General features: G+C 37.0%; 1 protein-coding gene across 29 annotated transcripts in view; it reads left to right on the top strand.

Moving 5' to 3' along the window:
* The window catches only part of THOC2 (THO complex 2), a 113,655-nt gene that overhangs the window by 21,102 nt on the left and 74,195 nt on the right, over window positions 1–18,358 (top strand). For all 29 annotated transcript variants that reach the window (XR_002340775.1, XR_001302709.2, XR_001302706.2 and 26 more), the window contains exons 3-7: window positions 1,826–1,917; window positions 5,984–6,035; window positions 10,482–10,552; window positions 11,440–11,561; window positions 12,112–12,245. Coding sequence is in view for 15 of the 29 variants with exons in the window: in XM_021080469.1 (XP_020936128.1) it covers window positions 1,826–1,917; window positions 5,984–6,035; window positions 10,482–10,552; window positions 11,440–11,561; window positions 12,112–12,245 (471 nt within the window). In the remaining 14 variants the exon portion in view is untranslated. The remainder of the gene's footprint in view (window positions 1–1,825; window positions 1,918–5,983; window positions 6,036–10,481; window positions 10,553–11,439; window positions 11,562–12,111; window positions 12,246–18,358) is intronic.

The raw sequence follows: 18,358 nt of genomic DNA, 5'->3' as shown, positions 1-18,358 counted from the left end.
TCCCATTGTAAACATGAAGTTTTTCAACTCAAGTATAGATTTTGCAGGATTTTGTGGGGCTAGCCTTGGTAGTCTTTAAGACATCACTTACTGTTTCTATGGATAAAACAACAGGAGTTCTTAACCACTTAAATGGGCGTTTAAATAACTTGTGAATTGGGAACTCTTTTTGCTCCTGTGAGGATATATTGTTTTTATGTTACTTAGTGCCAGCAAAATGACCTGGACCATTTGTTCTCTATTTTAATCTCCTTTGATTAAGATTAGAAGTCCCTTAGCCCCTATGAGCCCATATTCTTTTTGTGTGTGTGTGTGTGCTTTTTAGGGCCGCACTTGCAGCACATGGAGGTTCCCAGGCTAGGGGTCAACTCAGAGCTACAGCCGCTGGCCTATGCCACAGCCCCAGCAGTGCGGGATCTGAGCCACATCTGTGACCTACATACACTACAGCTTATGGCCACTCTGGATCCTTAACCCACTGAGCGAGGCCAGGGATTGAACCTGCATCCTCATGGATGCTAGTCAGATTTGTTTCTGCTGAGCCACAACGGGAACTCCTGGACTGCTGTTTTATATGTGTATGTACATAGAGTAATTATGGTCATGCCTGGAGTTCCCGTCGTGGCGCAGTGGTTAATGAATCCGACTAGGAACCATGAGGTTGCGGGTTCGGTCCCTGCCCTTGCTCAGTGGGTTAACGATCTGGCGTTGCCGTGAGCTGTGGTGTAGGTTGCAGACACGGCTCGGATCCCGCGTTGCTGTGGCTCTGGCGTAGGCTGGTGGCTACAGCTCCGATTCAACCCCTAGCCTGGGAACCTCCATATGCCGCGGGAGCGGCCCAAGAAATAGCAACAACAACAACAATAACAACAACAACAAAAAAGACAAAAGACCAAAAAAAAAAAATTATGGTCATGCCTCAGTATCCACGGAGGATTGATTCGTGGAGCCCCCTCAGATACTAAAACCTGAAGATCCTTAAGTCCCTTCTATAACATGGCATAGTATAGGGAATAAAATCAGCCCTCCGTATCTGTGGATGCAAAACCTGGGGAATACAGAGGGCTGAATGTAGTTTGAATTCTGATGGAAATAGAGGATAAAATGAGATTTAGGTTTTGGGAGAAATTTCTCTAACAGTAGGATATAGATAAAACTTAGATTTTATATTTGCTGCTATTCCTTACCTGTTGTTAATGTCTCCCAGAGATTGAATTGCCTGTAATCTGAATATAGTTAGAAAACTGTGAAATCTCCTGGTGAGAGGAATAGTTAGTTTGTAGTCACTTGCTGAAGTTTTATGCAGTCATTAAATAAAAATAATTTCCTAGACTTTGGTAGCATGAGAAAATGCTTTTATTGTTTATTTATTTATTTTTGCTTTTTAAGGCCATACCCGGGGCAGGCATCTGGAAGTTCCCAGTCCAGGAGTCGCATCAGAGCTACAGCTGTTGGCCTACACCACAGTCAGGTGTAATGCAGGTTCTGAGCTGCAGGTTCTGAGCTGCATCTGCCATCTACATCACAGCTCATGGCAACGCCAGATCCTTAACCCATTGAGTGAAGCCAGGGATCGAACTCGCATCCTCATGGATACTAGTTGGGTTCATTGCTACTGAGCCACAACGGGAACTCCAGTATTGTGTTTTTTTGTGAAAATAAAAGGAAAAATTTGCTGAAGAAAGTATTAGAAGTATGTTTTTCTTACCATTATTGATGTTTATGATAATTCTTAAAAGTTGGAAACACATAGGTCTTTCCCTAGAGGGTTTACTTTTCACGTTTGAGAGATTGTATCTTACACTCTTTCTTTTATGTTCAACAGATTTCCAGCAAGCTCTTTATGAGTTATCATACCATGTCATTAAAGGAAATCTAAAGCATGAACAGGCATTTAATGTTCTTAGTGACATTAGTGTAAGTATATATATATGTTTTTTAAATTTAATAATTGTTACGTATTTCTTTTTGCCTTTGATACAGGGATCCCTGAAGTGTGTAACTTGCATTTTCTTTTATTATTTAGAATTGGAGAATTACAGCCATTGTTGCTAGACAGGAATAAAGATATTTTAACTTTGTCTGGTTGTGAGTAAAGCAGAAAGTATTAGCTCATATGGGAAAGCAAAAAAAAAAGCATACCTATAAAAAATAATTTGGTTAGTATATTATTCTGCCAATATAGCATATCAAGGCATTTTCTTTTTATGGTTATGCTTAGATTTAAATTAGATTTAAAAATTTGAGTATTAAATTATTTATTTTTCATCTTTTTTTTTTTTTTTTTGATTTCTAGGGCCGCTCCTGTGGCATATGGAAGTTCCCAGGCTAGGGGTCTAATCAGAGTAGCCGCTGGCCTACTCCAGAACCACAGCAACACCAGATCCGAGCTGCGTCTGCAACCTACACCACAGCTCACAGCAATGCCGGATCCTTAACCCACTGAGCAAGGCCAGGGATTGAACCCGAAACCTCATGGTTCCTAGTCGGATTCATTAACCACTGAGCCAGGACAGGAATTCCTATTAAATTATTTTAAATTGAGGTTGCATGACTCTACTTATTCTCTTGATGCTAATTCTCATGTGTTTGCTGTTTCTTTTAGAAAATAAATAGATTTTTTCCTAGCCTTTAAGTAGTTATTCTGTTTCACTATTTTATTAGAGAATATAATTTAGATTCAGACCAGATACTATCCATGGTTTTTTGGTATTTGAATTGAAAGATGAACTCTCAAATTGTAAGGGTATTTATTATAGAGCAGGAGTTGAGTTTTATTTATTTATTTTTTTACAAGTGGTATATTATTCCATTATTATTAGGTTTGGTTTTACACTTGTTTAAATAAAATTTTCTGCCCAGTTGAGAACAGCTTTCATTTAAAAAATTATTGACAAAAACAAACAAACAAAAAATAAAAAAATAAGAATAAAAATTATCGAGGTAGTACCTTGGAGTTTCTTGGTATCTCTATCATTTTCCCCTGTGCTGCTTTAAGCTTCTGTAGCCTTATTCTGTTAGGGTAGGTAATCTCCTTTGAATGATTTTTGTGCTTTTTGGAGGGTAGTCTTAAGGAATTTCTATATTTAGTTGTGATTTCTCCCCCTCGTTTTAAGGTGTATTTGAGCAGCAGAGCTTCAGTATGAGTTTCTCTTTTATCCCTGAACTATCTGATTAGTTCTTGCTGGAGTACCTATTTCTTGAACAACTAATATTCCATGTTTGAAAACTCTTGTCTTGCTCTATTATTTCAGAGCACTTGGATTCAAGTAGATGCAGCCTAAGTTCATAGCCCTTAGAAAACTTGAGACTAAGGTCTGATCGACAATTAAGGGTATTTTATTCTGTAAATTGGGCATCAGTTTACTGTGTTATTGGAATTTGATCCTAATACTTTTCCCATTTATTAAAAATGAATAATCCAAATGAATTTAATGTGTGTTTGGTTCTTACTTAGCTTCCCTTTTCTTTGAGTCCTTAGTGATATATACACTTTTGCCACTGGATTCTTTGTCATGGCTAGATTTTCATAGTTCCATATTGCACTGTCCCATATCTTAGCCACAGAAACATATATTATGGGTCTCTTATAGTTGCCAGTTTTTTTTCTGTAGAATTTTGTTTCTTTATTTTGGTCTCTGAAAATAGACTAATTTTAGGGTTGCTATAGTGCCAGCAAACTAATTGCAATAATTGAACTATGATCCTTACTAATGGAAAATGGCTCTAAAATTGGGTGTGGGAGTGGAAAGTCAGGAGATAGATCTATAAATGCTGAAATTTTTGTCCAGAAATAAGATGAGGATTTTGGGTCAGTTTCTCCAAAGGCTGCAAACCTCGGTGAAAAGAGGAAAAAAAGATTTAGGTAAATTTTTCCCTTCCTTCCTTCCTTCCTTCCTTCCTTCCTTCCTTCCTCTCTCTCCCTCCGTCTGTATTTCTGTCTATCTGTCTGTCTGTCTTTCTTTTGCTTTTTAGGGCTGCATCTGTGGCATATGGAAGTTCCTAGGCTAGGGGTCAAATCGGAGCTACAGCTGCTGGCCACAGCAGCACAGAATCTGAGCCTCGTCTGTGATCTACATCACAGCTCATGGCAACGCCAAATCCCTGACCCACTGAGCAAGGCCAGGGATTGAACCCGCATCCTCATAGATACTAGTTGCATTCACTTCCGCTGTGCCACAACGGGGACTCCCTAATTGTTTTCATCTTCAGAAACTTGAGTTGTGAGACAACAGCATGCAATTATTATTGTGTTTTTTAGATTTCTGTTCTTCTAATAGCACTGTGATTTTTGCATAGCTCATTGTCGACTTAGGCATGTGCACATCTTTTAAAGATAAAAAGTGTACCGTTTTTAACAGTCTTGCTTTAGGTAGGTGTGAAGTACTCCAAATTCCAGGGCTTCTGACATGAAATGTCATTGGAAAAATGTTACTCATTTGTGTTATTATTACCTGAGGTGCTTGTTTAAGTTTCTTTTTAAATTTATTTTTTATTTATTTTTTTTTTGCTTTTTAGGGCCACACCCAAGGTATATGGAGGTTCCCAGGCTAGGGGTCGAATCTGAGCGTAGCTGCCGGCCTACACCACAGCCACAGCAACACAGGATCCGAGCTGTGTCTGTGACCTACACCACAGCTCATGACAATGCTGGATCCTTAACTCACTGAGCGAGGCCAGGGATTGAACCCACAACCTCATGATTCCTAGTCAGATTCATTTCTGCTGCAACATGACAGGAACTCCCTGTTTCTCTTTCTTTCTTTCTTCCTTCCTTCCTTCCTTCCTTCCTTCCTTCCTTCCTCCCTCCTTCCTCCTTTCCTTTCCTGCCTTTCTTTCCTTTCTTTTCTTTCTTTTGCCTTTTCTAGGGCCGCACCTGCAGCATATGGAGGTTGCCAGGCTAGGGGTCTAATCGGAGCTGTAGCCGCCGGCCTACACCAGAGCCACAGCAATGCGGGATCCGAGCCGCGTCTGCGACCTACACCACAGCTCAAGGCAATGCCGGATCCTTAACCCACTGAGCGATGCCAGGGATCGAACCCACAACCTCATGGTTCCTAGTTGGATTTGTTAACCACTGCGCCACGACGGGATCTCCTGTTTCTTTTTTTAAAATCAAGTTTATTGATGGTAGACATTTCCTATCATTATTTCCCTCTTTTTATTTTATCTGTATTATGAAACTTGAATAATTTCCTTTTTTTTCCTTTTTTTTTTTTTTATGGACACACCTGCAGCATATGGAAGTTCCCAGGTCCCAGATCAGGGGTTGAACTGGAGTTGCAGCTGAGGCCTACCCCATAGCCATACCAACATGGGATCCAGACCTATGCTGCAGCTTGTGGCAATGCCAGATCCTTAACCCACTGAGCAAGGCCAGGGATCGAACCCACATCCTCATGGGTCCTAGTTGGATTTGTTTTTGCTGCACCATGATGGGAACTCCACTATGTTGTGTTCTTAACCCTTTGAGCCACAATGGGAACTCCTTGAATAATTGTATTTTTTTATTTTATTTTATTTAAAAAATTTTTTTTTTTTTTTTGCTTTTTAGGACCGCACCGTGGCATTGGGAGGTTTCCAGGCTAGGGAGTGAGTTGGAGCTACAGCTGCCGGCCTACACCACAGCCACAGCAATGCAGGATCCAAGTTGCACCTGCAACCTACACCATAGCTCACAACAATGCCAGGTCCTTAACCCACTGAGTGAGGCCAGGGATCAAACCCTGCAACCTCATGGTTCCTAGTCGGATTTGTTTCCACTGTGCCATGATGGGAACTCCAAATAATTTTATTATTTGTCAACATAGTTTTGTTAGTTTTTTTTCCATTTTTTTATTTTACAATTTTAATTTTTTCCATTATAGTTGGTTTAATTTTGTTATTTTTAAAGTTTTACTGAAGAGTGTTATTCTGAAACCATAATACCTGCTAGTGTGCTATTCTAATATTTACTGTAAATAATTGTATTTTTTTAAATTAGGAATTTCGTGAGGATATGCCCTCTATTCTTGCTGACGTATTCTGCATATTAGGTAGGTATTATTAAGCCTTTTTTTTACCCGTAGAAAGTGTTGTTTCGTAGATTAATGTAGTCTGTTAAGTATTTTCTTTCAAACAAAGGATTTTACAAATGTTTCTACAAATCTAGAATATAGTTTTTATTTTATAAAGAATCTAGTATTGTAAGTCAAATGTGAATATAATCACTGTTTATAAAGTAGCTTTGAATAGTTTTAGTTTATAATTCAAATAGTTTTTTTCAGAATGTATCTTTATATAAAATTGAGCTAAATTAAGTCATTTCAAGTAAAAAAGCCAAGTTTTCTGAAGTTAAGTTAGTCTGAATTATTCAGATTTTGGTAACCACATAATTCATATTATTCAATGCAGGTTATCAATAAATGTCAGAATCTCAAACTCAGGACACTCAAGAGATATTTACTTTGCTATTGTACTCTTTTGATTCTTCTTAATTTTAGAAAGAGCAAGAAGAGCCAAAGTAATCAAAAGTACTTTTGTTTTGAGGATGAGAAACCAGCTTTGGAAATAGCAACTTCTCTATTTGTCCAGAATAAATAAGAATTCATGCAAGATAAGAAAAGAATGTTTCTTTGACTTAGAACAAAAGGTAGTGTCCCTCCATGGGAAGCATGGATTTAAAAAATAATATATATTACAAATTTATTTCTCTGATTTTAAATCTGAATTAAAGTATCTTTGAACACAGTTTTCCTCATCAATCTTATGCTTTCTATAACTTTGATCTAGTAGAAAACATTACCAGACATAATGTTCACTTTAAACTAAGACTTATCCTCTGAGAGTTTATCAAGCTGGAATGAATTATTTTAGCTCATTAATCTTAATTCCTAGAATTAGATAGGTTACTTAACTGCCTTACTGAGAGTCCAGAATTTGATTGCAACAAATCTAGATGCCTGGTCCTAGATCCTTAAGGATGTTTAAGATTTTATAACAGCAATAATGGTAGGGACAGGTCAAAATGTATGTGGACTGTGAATGATGAATGAAAAGAGCAGACCATTGGTGGGGTGACCATATGTCCCTATTTTGTTTTCCTTGGCACAATTATTGATTGTGCCTTCTTTCAGTCTTAAAACTTTGCTTGTCTAGGGAGTTCCCTGGTGGTCTAGTAGTTAGGATTTGGCATTTTCACCACAGTGGCCCCAGTTCAGTCTTTGGTCTGGGAACCAAGATCAAACATCAAACCACTGTACATTGGATAAAACTGTCTTGATTTAGATGATAAAGTATTTATTCATGCTGTCTATTGGACTGATTAATTTATGCCAACAACAAACCTTTTAAGCTTAGTTTTTAGAGCAGGCACTAAAGATACTTCATTATATTACAAATAAATATAACATGAGACAAGTTTCAATTTAAATTGTTATTGCTATTAATTTATAAGACTGAAAGAGTGATTTGTAGGTGTCATTTTGTGGAAGCTGTTATTCCTTGATAGTGTCAGAAGGACATTTTATGTCTTTGGGTAATCATCAATTATCAGCTTACTAGTAAGTTCTAGTGATGTCTTTTTATTGATTTATTTTATTAGTATATATTTTTCCCTTCATAGTTATTTAGTAATATGAATTATTGTTACAAGTCATTGCTTTTTACTAGTAACACGAATTCATGAAGATGATGTTTGGTTGCTCTTGGGAAATTTCTTTTAGCTTATCCAGTCCATTTTTACAAGCAAGATTAGGACGGCCAACTTGGAAAGAGAATTTCCCTCACCTGCCCCCTCACTCACCCACCCCCACCCTTGGCAGAAAATAAAAATGATCCAAGGGTGACCCCAGACCAAGGTAGGGGAATAGGTGTAAGAATGTGAGCTATCTCTAATAATAATAATGATAATTATAATTATGATAACAGTAATAATAATGTAGGTGTCATTTAGGAGCACCTTCTATATGTTAAGCATTTAATTTCATTTTAATTCTCATAGCAATTTCTGTAAGATAGGTGTATGGATCAGAAAATCGAAGCTCAGAAAAGTGGTTTTTCAAGGTCACACAACTAGTAAGGCAGAGTTTCAACCTGGGTCTTTTTGGTTCTAGAGTCCATGATCTTCTTACTGAATCATATTATCATTCTAATATTTTAACAGTTATAAGAGAAATCAGTGTCATACTTTTTTGGTTAAAAGATAGCAATTTCCTTCAAAAGATTAATCATGTATGGGTACAGGGGCCTGAGAGCTATGTTGCCCTGAAAGGAGAGTCTGATGTAACATGATGCACTGATGGGACCTCTGAGCTTGGTTAGGTGGTTGGTGAGACTGGGCCTAGAGTTGGGAATGGCTGAGGGCTTTTTAAAATGAGAGGGAAATTAAAGAGAACTTAATAGGTGCTGATTTAGGCTTGAGTCAGGAATAGTGAATGAATTTATTAGAATGGTTTCATGAGTTAGAACAAAATTTAAAAAATATAGGGGTAATAAAGTCCTATATTGGTTATTAAGGTTGTTCAGCTGAGAAACTTACTGAGATCCTGTTAAGCATTTCCTAACATGGTTGGCACCTAGAGAGTGGTATCTTATCAGGTCTGATGGCTAAGAGGAGAGTAGACTTGACTTGAAGAGGATGAACCTGCTACTCCAAAGCTCTGATCTTAGGGATCTTGGCAGTAGATCTTAGAGATTGTAGAGCCTTGGAGGCAGATAGAGATTGGTTAAAAGAATAGGTCAGTATCCTCGAAGTTCTAGGCCAAAGGGGGACCAGAAGACCACATAATGGTGGAGAAAACTAGGAGTCCCTAGAAGGGATTGATGAGATACACATGGATTAAAAGTCTTATTGAGAGATTGAGATTGTACTGCACTTTACATTGCATAGATTACACCCTGAAATTCCTTTATTATGCTTGATCTGACTGTGTGCTTAGCTATAGTGGCCAGGATATTGGGAAATGGCACTGCCCAAGAACAGAAAGTGGAGAGGGGCCAGGAAAATGTGGATGTATTTAGTAAATCCTCTTCTCTTTTGATTCTTAGTGATGGCAATAGAAAGTAAACTGAAGCAAAGCAGTGGCAGGATGTCTGTTTTGGGGGAGGGGGATCCCTAGACCTCTTAAAGGACAATTTTTATTACATTGCTAAAATCAATGTCTTTCTCTCTAGCACATCCCGAATATGAGTTGACTTTAAAAATAGAATAATGGCATATAATCAGTTAAAGCAACAATCCTGAGATCAATGAAGTTTTTGATACTTGGCATTTAGAGCTAATTGTTTATTTTTTCCATACTTTAGATGAGAAAATTGACAAATATTTTTTAATAATTTACTGAAACTCAAAGAGGTCTCATTTTTTTCGTGTGTGTGTTTTTAGGGCCGTACCCTCGGCATATGGAAGTTCCCAGGCTAGGGGTCGAATCGGAGCTGTAGCTGCTGGCCTATGCCACAGCCACAGCAATGCCAGATCCCAGCTGCATCTGCAGCCTACATCACAGGTCACAGCAATGTTGGATCCTTAACCTACTGAGCAAGGACAGGGATCAAACCTATGTTCTCATGGATATTAGTCAGATTCGTTTCCGCTAAGCCATGATGGGAGCTCCAGGTCTCAGTTTTTTTTTTCCTCTTTTTGCTCTTTTTAGGGCCTCACTTGTGGCATATGGAGGTTCCCAGGCTAGAGGTCAGATTGGAGCTACAGTTGCTGGCCTACGCCATAGCCACAGCAATGCGGGTTCTGAGCTGCGTCTGTGAGCTACACCACAGCTCACGGTAACACCAGATCCTTAACCCACTGAGCCAGGCCAGGGATCGAACCCACAACCTCATGGTTCCTAGTTGGATTTGTTTCTGCTGTGCCATGACGGGAACTCCACTCCAGGTCTCAGTTTAAAAAGAAAAAATTTCAGGAGAAAGAAAATGAAAATCTTGACTGAATTTTTCTTTGCTGACTAGAATTGTAATTCAAAATAGGATGTTAAAAATAGCCTTTAATGCTGTCTTCCTACATAGAGTTGGTGACCAAGTAGCTTGGTTAAAATATGGTACATGTTACCAAAGTGGCCAAAATCAGAGGTTTGATCTTCATGAATAATAGAGTGTTAGAAGAGATCTTTGTTGTCACCCAGTTCAGCTTTTCACCTTAGCATCTCTGACATATGGTCATTAAAACTTGCTTGAATGTTTCCATTTTTGAAAACAGTACTTTTTGGAAGCTTTGTTGCTTCCAGTACCAGAGCATATAGCTCCTGTATAATTGACTAACCATTTAATGGTCATATGGTCCGTTTCCAGGATCAGGAGAAATTAATTCTAAGTATTCATATGCATACGAAAGACAGCTCATGCTTAACCATAGTTAAATTTTTCCCCTAATTCAGAACGAGTCATTTTAAAATTAGCTAGTTTTAAAGAAAATAAGTATCTTGTTATAGTTCTGGAATCTAGAAAAATCAATCAAATTTTTTATCTTTTTTTTTTCTTCGTCATTGTAGATATTGAGACAAATTGTTTAGAAGAAAAAAGCAAGAGAGACTATTTTACACAATTGGTATTAGCATGTTTGGTAAGTTTTAAAAAATACTTTGTTTCTAAATTTTACATGGAATGATTGTAATCACAGCTAATCATATTAATGGAGGAGGATATTGACTTATAGTTGACTTCATTATAAGGTGAGATTTGGGTTGTGAAATGGAATGCTATGTAAATTAGATGCTCATTATTTCTATGAGATAGGCATGCTACCATGTAACTTAAACTGTCTATACATATAAAACTTTTGGTGATATTCCTGACCTAGAAAGTTCCTAATAAAGGAAAAGGTAAGCATCTAGTGGAAATGACGTGAACAGTTTTTAAACTGAACAATTTTTCATAAACTCTTTATTAGGCAAGGAGAAAGAGAATGGAGGTAGTTTAAAAATAATAAATTCTAGAACTTGTCATAATAATTATTGTCTAGTAAACCATTTTATGTTCATAAATTTAGAACCAAGGAGGAATGCCATTCTTTAGACCTAGAAGAATGTCCTTGTCTTTGCTGCACTAGAATTTGACTTAATCATTAGAAACCAAAGAAGGCTGTAGTGCTGCATTATCTTAAAGAAAATTCAGTTGACAGGCTCAATTTTAGTCAGAATTTTATCTGTAGTTCTTGTCATTTGTAGGCTGTGTACCATATGCATATACTTTTTAGTGAATTTTTTAAAAGAGCGCTATGTTATATTTTCAGTACTTGGAATGTCACCATTTTTGTTAAATTGAAGTTCCAAGCTTTTTTGTAAATTATAAGTTATTGATGTGTGTGAGATATATGTATATATATATACCCCCCCACACAATGCGATTTTAATATTCCTATTTGGGAAAATTATTTTGACTCTGTTTAAGATTGTGGATGCATGATTGGAATGCTGAGGAATAAATGGCCTTTAATATTTTTTAATACAGTATTTAGTTTCAGACACAGTTCTAAAGGAACGCTTGGATCCAGAAACATTGGAATCATTAGGGCTTATCAAACAATCACAGCAATTCAATCAAAAGTCAGTTAAAATCAAGACAAAACTCTTGTAAGTACATGTATTTTTATGTTGCAGATCGAGTACCTGAGTATGTTGTGTTTTCATATTGAATACTAGAAGTTTCTAAAGGCATTTTGAGGAGTTTTGTTGTTGCTGTTAGCATGTGTCTTGTTTTTACCTTTTAAGAGTAGCCTGTGATTATTGAGTCAGCAGTGAACTTTACCTGTGTGAAGCCAATATTATTTTTTTCCATATTAGAAGTTAAAATAATATTTAATGCTTTTATTACTACCAGTACAATAATTTACAACTATGGCTTTACTCTAGGGTATATTCTTGTTAATGATGGAAATAGCGGTAGGTTGTTAGTGATATCCTTTCCTTGTGTAGTTTCCCCTGTTTAATTAACATTGGGGTGTCTCTTACGAAGCATTGTCATTTTCTTTCTTAAGGGATAGAAAGGAGGTAAATTTGCAATAACTTTTCTTATGATTGTTTTATATAAGAGAGTAAGAAAATTCAGTGAGAAGATTACTCTTATGCAAGCTTGTTAATTGAAATTAATGTTATCTGCTTTACAATGTTTATCTAATTTCAGTTATAAACAGCAAAAATTCAATTTGTTAAGAGAAGAGAATGAAGGTTATGCCAAGCTGATTGCTGAATTGGGGCAAGATTTATCTGGAAATATTACTAGTGATCTAATCTTAGAAAATATCAAATCTTTAATAGGTAAGATGTATACCTGTATATAGTATGTTACTAAGATAAATTTTTAACTGTTGAAGAATATCCATATTAACAAAATTAGTGCATTCCCTATAGGTTTTTGTTTTTAAATTAAGAAATGACAGAAGTGTCCAGCTTGTACTTTTAAGATTGTTAATCAGTAATAATAAATTTAGGGATGATATTTACAAGAAATCTTTTTGTAACTGTTACCTTTATACTTGTATTAGTTTCTCCTCTCTAGTATTTCTATCTTTAATTTTTAAGTTATTTCTCAATTTTCTGGAGGGCAGAAAATAAGTAAACGAATATGAAAATTTAATAAAAATCCTCAGTGAACTCTTGAAATGTGGAGATGTTTAGTTCCTTTGACCTTGATTTTAAAAATACCAAGCAACTTTGATATACATTTTAATTTATCTTTACAACAGTCTGTTAAAGTAAGTGCAGCAGATGTTGTAAAAGTGCAACAAATACGAAAATGTTACTCTTTACCTTTTACATAGAATTTCTTTAGCATTATTCTTTTTATTTGCATTGAGCATTTGGAGGAAATAGTTGATTTCTATGGAAAGGAGGAATGAATGATAGAAAAGTAGGGTACTCCTGGTTTTTTTTTAAAACGGAAAGAATTTTTGCTGTTTGTTAGATGTTGTGCTATCTCAGGGAAGATTTTACAACTCCTAGGTGTCTTAGGTTTTGAGACCTGTTAGAGAAATTGTATTTCTTGCTTCACTGCTTATATTTTAGAGGATGCTTATGTTCAACTTCTCGGTTCTTTCTCTGTTTTTGAAATTTATGATGAAGAAAGGGAGAGGAGGTGTTCAGTCCCTATCCCCTTTCCCCAGTGGGGACCTAGGTAAAACTAGTTTTACTACATTTGTCTTTGTTTTTAGTTTAGGCTTTTGATGACCAATAGGTATAGAGGTATGGATTTATCATTTTTTTTTTGAGGTCAGTCTAGTTCTGGCAATGATTACTCTCTTTGCTACTTTCTCCCATTGTCAATTTAATACCAAGACTGATAGCCCCCTAGAGCTGCAGGGCTCTTGCTTACCTGTGTGGAAGTGACCCATTTTAAGAAAATCCTCCTGTAGGGTTTCCTTTGTATCCTTTCCAGGCTTGGCTCTACATTTTTCCTGCAGCATTTTGATCTAGTTCGAGATGCTTGTCAATAGTGCCTTTGCTACAGGTTTGTCTTTTCTTAATATCCTACCTTGTACTCTCTTAAGATGATATTCCCCACATAAAAATTCTGTGCTGTGTAAGGTCCTCAATTTTTTTTAGCTGCTTATTTGTTGACATCTCTTGTCCATCCTTTTTTCTTCTATTTTTTTGTCCTTGCGAGTTTATACTTTTTTAGTCCTTTATTATTTTGGGAGCATTTTTTTCAGAGTGGGATTTTCTTGAAAGTATGCTTTTATCTAACTGGGAAAAATGTACACTGTGTACTTTCTCTTCTTGAATTGTGCTCCCATAGAGAACAGGTTATGTTACTGTCTGAAGAACAGTGTGGCAGTCACAACTGCAAGCTCGTGACTTACACAGATATTCCATGAGTATAAATAATTTGATTTCTTGGCCTAAACCTTTATTCTGGTCCATTAGGTATACTACAAAGCATGCTAGCCCAGAAACACTCAAATGCCACCTCTGCAGTGTAGCCTTCTCTGGCCACTCCCTTCAGCACTCACTGTTGTTCACTGTTTTTCTTCTGAGCACTTATCACCATATGATATGCAATGTATTTTGTGCCACACCCACACTGGAATGTAAGTAAGCTCCATGAGGACAGGGGTTTTTGTCTTTTGTTTAGTACCTCTAATCTCAGTGTCTGGTATGAAGGTGCTGAATAAATATTTGTTGAAAAATGAATGAATATTTCCCCTTTTCTTGTAGAGTTTATAGTGATTCTTAGCCTCTTTTCCTTGACATGGAGGATTTTAGATAGTTCATTTCCTTGGCTCGGTGTTTGTTTCTCTTTGGTTAGCTGACTCTGTCCTCTCCCCCATTGTTTGAGAAAGGGATTTCTCATTGACATTAAAGTTGAGGTTAAGACTTCATTTCTAGGAGTACCTGTCATGGCGTAGTGGAAACGAATCCGACTGGGAACCATGAGGTTGCGGGTTCGATCCCTGGCCTTGCTCAGTGAGAAACGGATCCGGCACTGCTGTGAGCTGTGGTGTAGGTTGTAGACACGGCTCGGATCCTGTGTTGCTGTGGCTGTGATGTAGGCCAGCAGATGTAGCTCTGATTCGATCCCTAGCCTGGGAACCTCCGCATGCCACAGGTGCAGCTCTCAAAAGCAAAAAAAAAAAAAAAAAAAAAAAAAAAAAAAAAAAAAAGGCAAAAAGACTTCAATTCCAATGAGTACTCACTCTTTCAGTGTTAGAATTTATTGGATTCTTCTTCAGTGCAGACTCCATGCAGGCCTTGTCTCATTTGGCCAGAGCAGTTCACTAAGTTGGCATCCTGTTTTTCATGGCATTTTGGATGAGTTTCCTCTTGTTCATTCCCATTTTTATCTCTTTAGGAGCAGTCAGATAATTCTTCATACAATACTATCTCAGGTCTGATCTCCCTCACCAGCCATTGGCAGAACTGATTTCTGGTTTGGGAGGCATGCATTTTAGGTACACTTGTGTTTCAGGGTACTTGGTCTGATTAGGAGAAATTCTTATTTATCATTCTATAATTAAAAAGTAGTCATTTGTTCCCTAAAAGATTCTGGTACATCAAAATCTTTATATCCTAAGTATAAAAAAATATTTATATCCTCTCAGATAGCCTGGGACTGTTGACTGCAAGCAGGCAAGCAAGGAAGAAGAACCATTAGGAGTCTGCCAGATGGTTGTGATCTCAAGTCTGACACCAAGTTTGAATAGGAATGGATGTGATTATTAGGCTCTTGAGCTGCTAGGTCACAGGTGCCTCACAAATGATCCCTGCATTAAGGTGGCAAAAAGCATCTTTTAGAAATTAAATGGAAAGATACCAGAGATGGACTCCTTTGATTGCCAAATTAAACTATAAGCACTCTTCTCTTCTGAATGCCCTTCCACAAAGTCATAGTTAGGTAGTCTTTCCTTTCCTTTCTTCTAAAATAGTGGTTAGCAAACTTTTTCTGTAAAGGGTGAGATAGTAAATATTTTTTTCCTTTGTGGGCCATATGGTTTTTTTGGAAACTATTCCCTTTTGCCATTGTAGTGTGAAAGCAGCAATGAAGAATATGTAAATAAATGAGTGTGTCTGTGTTCTAGTACAACTTTATTTACAAAAATTGAATGGATTTGATCCACAGGCTGTAGTATATGGATCCCTGCTCTAAATCAAAAGTTCTCACTTACTTGAGTTTAGTTCTGGAGATTGAAAGTAGTTCTTCCTGGATTTGGGTATAGTGGTCTGGGATCTTTTTGGCCTTGGCTTTCTAACCCTTTCCTTCTCACCCAGAATAAGAGCCCTCTTCACCAAACCTCAGGACCTTCATTTGTCACCTGATGTCCAAGGTTGTAGATTTGGCTGGAGATGGGGAAGAGTGGGCGAGAGTCTCTCCTCCTTCAGTGTCACAAGTCCTCTCAGTTGCTTGTTAGCTAACCAAAGAAACATTAAAAACAATATAAAACACTAAGTCAAATGATTTTATTGTTTGGCAGATTATGGGACATTTAACCCCTTTTACTACATTATCTTGAGTGTATGTAGTATTTTATCTTTGGATCAGTCTGGATATAAGAGCCAGTAAGCCTTGAAACATTTTATCATTACATCAGTTCTCTCTTATCCTTTGGAAAAGGAAACCAGTTGACTGTTGCCTTTATCTAAGATTTTGCTTTATTGGTTTCTTGTCTAAATAACTAGAGTATAGCAATCATGTAGCTTTATTTTTTTAAAAAAAGAGACAGTAGTTGGTGTTCTCAAGCATAGATTTTTTTTTTTTTTTTTACAATTAAAGCTTTTATTTTGTTAAGTACATTTCTCTGCATCTTGGTACTCTGGTTCTTGCCTTGAGATGTGCAGATTTTTGCAAATTCTATTTCTTAGTAATAGTCTAGCAGAAGTTTTGATTAGCTTGTTTTAGTCCATTTGGGCTTCTATAATGAAGTACGACAGACTGGAGGGGCTTATAAACAACAGAAATGTACTTTTCATAGTTCTGGGGACTGGAAGTCCAAGATCAGGGTGCCAGTATGGTTGGGTTCTCATGAAGGCCCTCTTCAAGGTTGCAGACTGCTAACTTTTTATTGATTGGTTGATCGATTGCTTTTTAGGGCTCACTCAAGGCATATGGAAGTTCCCAGGCTAGTGGTCGAATCAGAGCTGAGCCTGCCAGCTTCCACCACAGCCACAGCCACAGCAACGCAAGATCCAAGCTGAGTTCTGAGCCATGTCTGCGACCTATATCACAGCTCATGGCAATGCTGGATCCTTAACCCACTGAGTGAGGCCAGGGATTGAACCTGTGTCCTCATGGATTCTAGTTGGGTTTGTTACCACTGAGCCGCAATGGGAACTCCAGACTGCTAGCTTCTTGCTATATCCTCACATGTTAGAAGGTGCTGGAGCAAGGGAACTCTCTTTTAAGAGCATTAATCTGATCCATGAGAGCTCTGCTCATGACCTGTTCACCTCCCAAAGGCCCCTACCTTCTGATACCATCACATTGGGCATTAGAATTTCAACATATGAATTTTGGGGATGCAGAAAACATTCAGACCGTAGCATAGCTTGTTTCTAAAGTAATTCCTCATACCGGATCATGTCCTTTTGTTCAAAATATGGTTTTTCTCTGTCTTTTAAGGTTCATTCTGTCAGGAACATGATGATTGAAGCTATAACTCTGGTTTTTTGTCTGAAATGTACAGTCATATTTAGAGTATTACCTTTGTCTTTTTGTTTCTGTTAAGAATCTCAGTTTGACCTATTTCTAAAACAACCATTGTCACTTTAGTCATATTTTTGACCTCTAATTGCAATCACTTGCTCTAATATATGCACTATTTTGTCCATCTTTGGGGAAACCTCAGTTACTTTTCAGTGCATTTCTTCAAAGATGTATCACCCAAAAGGTGTGAACTCTCCTCAAGGGTAGGGAAGGTATTTTATTAATCTCTGTATTACAAGCACCTGGTGCATTGTGGGTAGTTATTATTGTTTATTTAAATGAAGGACTGAATCCATGGCCATCACAAGTCCACCATTGACCCTTAACCTGGGAACTTACATTTGTCATGGGTTTGGCCCTAAAAAAAAAAGTTTCCACTTCCAATATGGTTCCCTGTTTGCTACTCTAAAGGCATATATATGTCTGTATTCCTTATCCTAGAGGTAGGGAGCTGCTAGGCATATGATCTATCTCAAGAGCACATGACCGTTGATGCCTTCTTAAGGTGTTTGAGCACAATACTGCCTATTCTACCAGAGCTGCCATTATAAAAAAAAATTTTGGGCATTTCACCCTTATCGTTATTAGAATCTCATTGTATGTGAAGTAGCTTAACGGTTATTTAGCAGGTCTCTAAGATTTTAAAAATGATTTTCTAAATCCCTTGTTTGTTTACATTTTCCATGTTGTGTGGCCAAGGTCATTTCAATTGATTGGACTAACTTAATGGCATGTGATATTTAATAGAAAATTCATAAGCCAGTTTTTCTTTTGTGAAAGGTACAAAAGTTGTTCATGCTGTAGCACATTGAGAATATAAATTTAAAAGCAGTGTGAATAAAATCAAGCATTTCCATGTAACATGTTATAAATACTGTGTTTTATTCACACTCTTATTCACGAGTTTTGTGTATGTAGCTTAATGGGTAATTATAAGCCAGCCATTTTTTTCAAAATTATTTTCAGTGTGTCTTTTCTTCTCTCTACTAGAATAGAGCATTATTCATTTTTATTTAGTGATTGAAATTTTTTATTTATTAAATGTAGGAGCAGTTATAAAGTTGGAGAATTTGCTAGATCTTATTTCCATAATCCATTTTCAGTGTTATACCAGTTTGGAGGCATTTTTTCCTAGCTTTATCCAGGCATAATTGACATACAATGAAATGTGCAGTTAAAGTATACAATTTGAGTTTTAATGTATGTATTCACCTGTGAAAATATCACCAGTCTG

The sequence above is a fragment of the Sus scrofa genome, chromosome X (genome assembly GCF_000003025.6).
Source record: "Sus scrofa isolate TJ Tabasco breed Duroc chromosome X, Sscrofa11.1, whole genome shotgun sequence".
In the NCBI taxonomy this organism is placed as follows: Eukaryota; Metazoa; Chordata; class Mammalia; order Artiodactyla; family Suidae; genus Sus; species Sus scrofa.
This window is presented reverse-complemented; position numbering and strand designations above follow the sequence as displayed.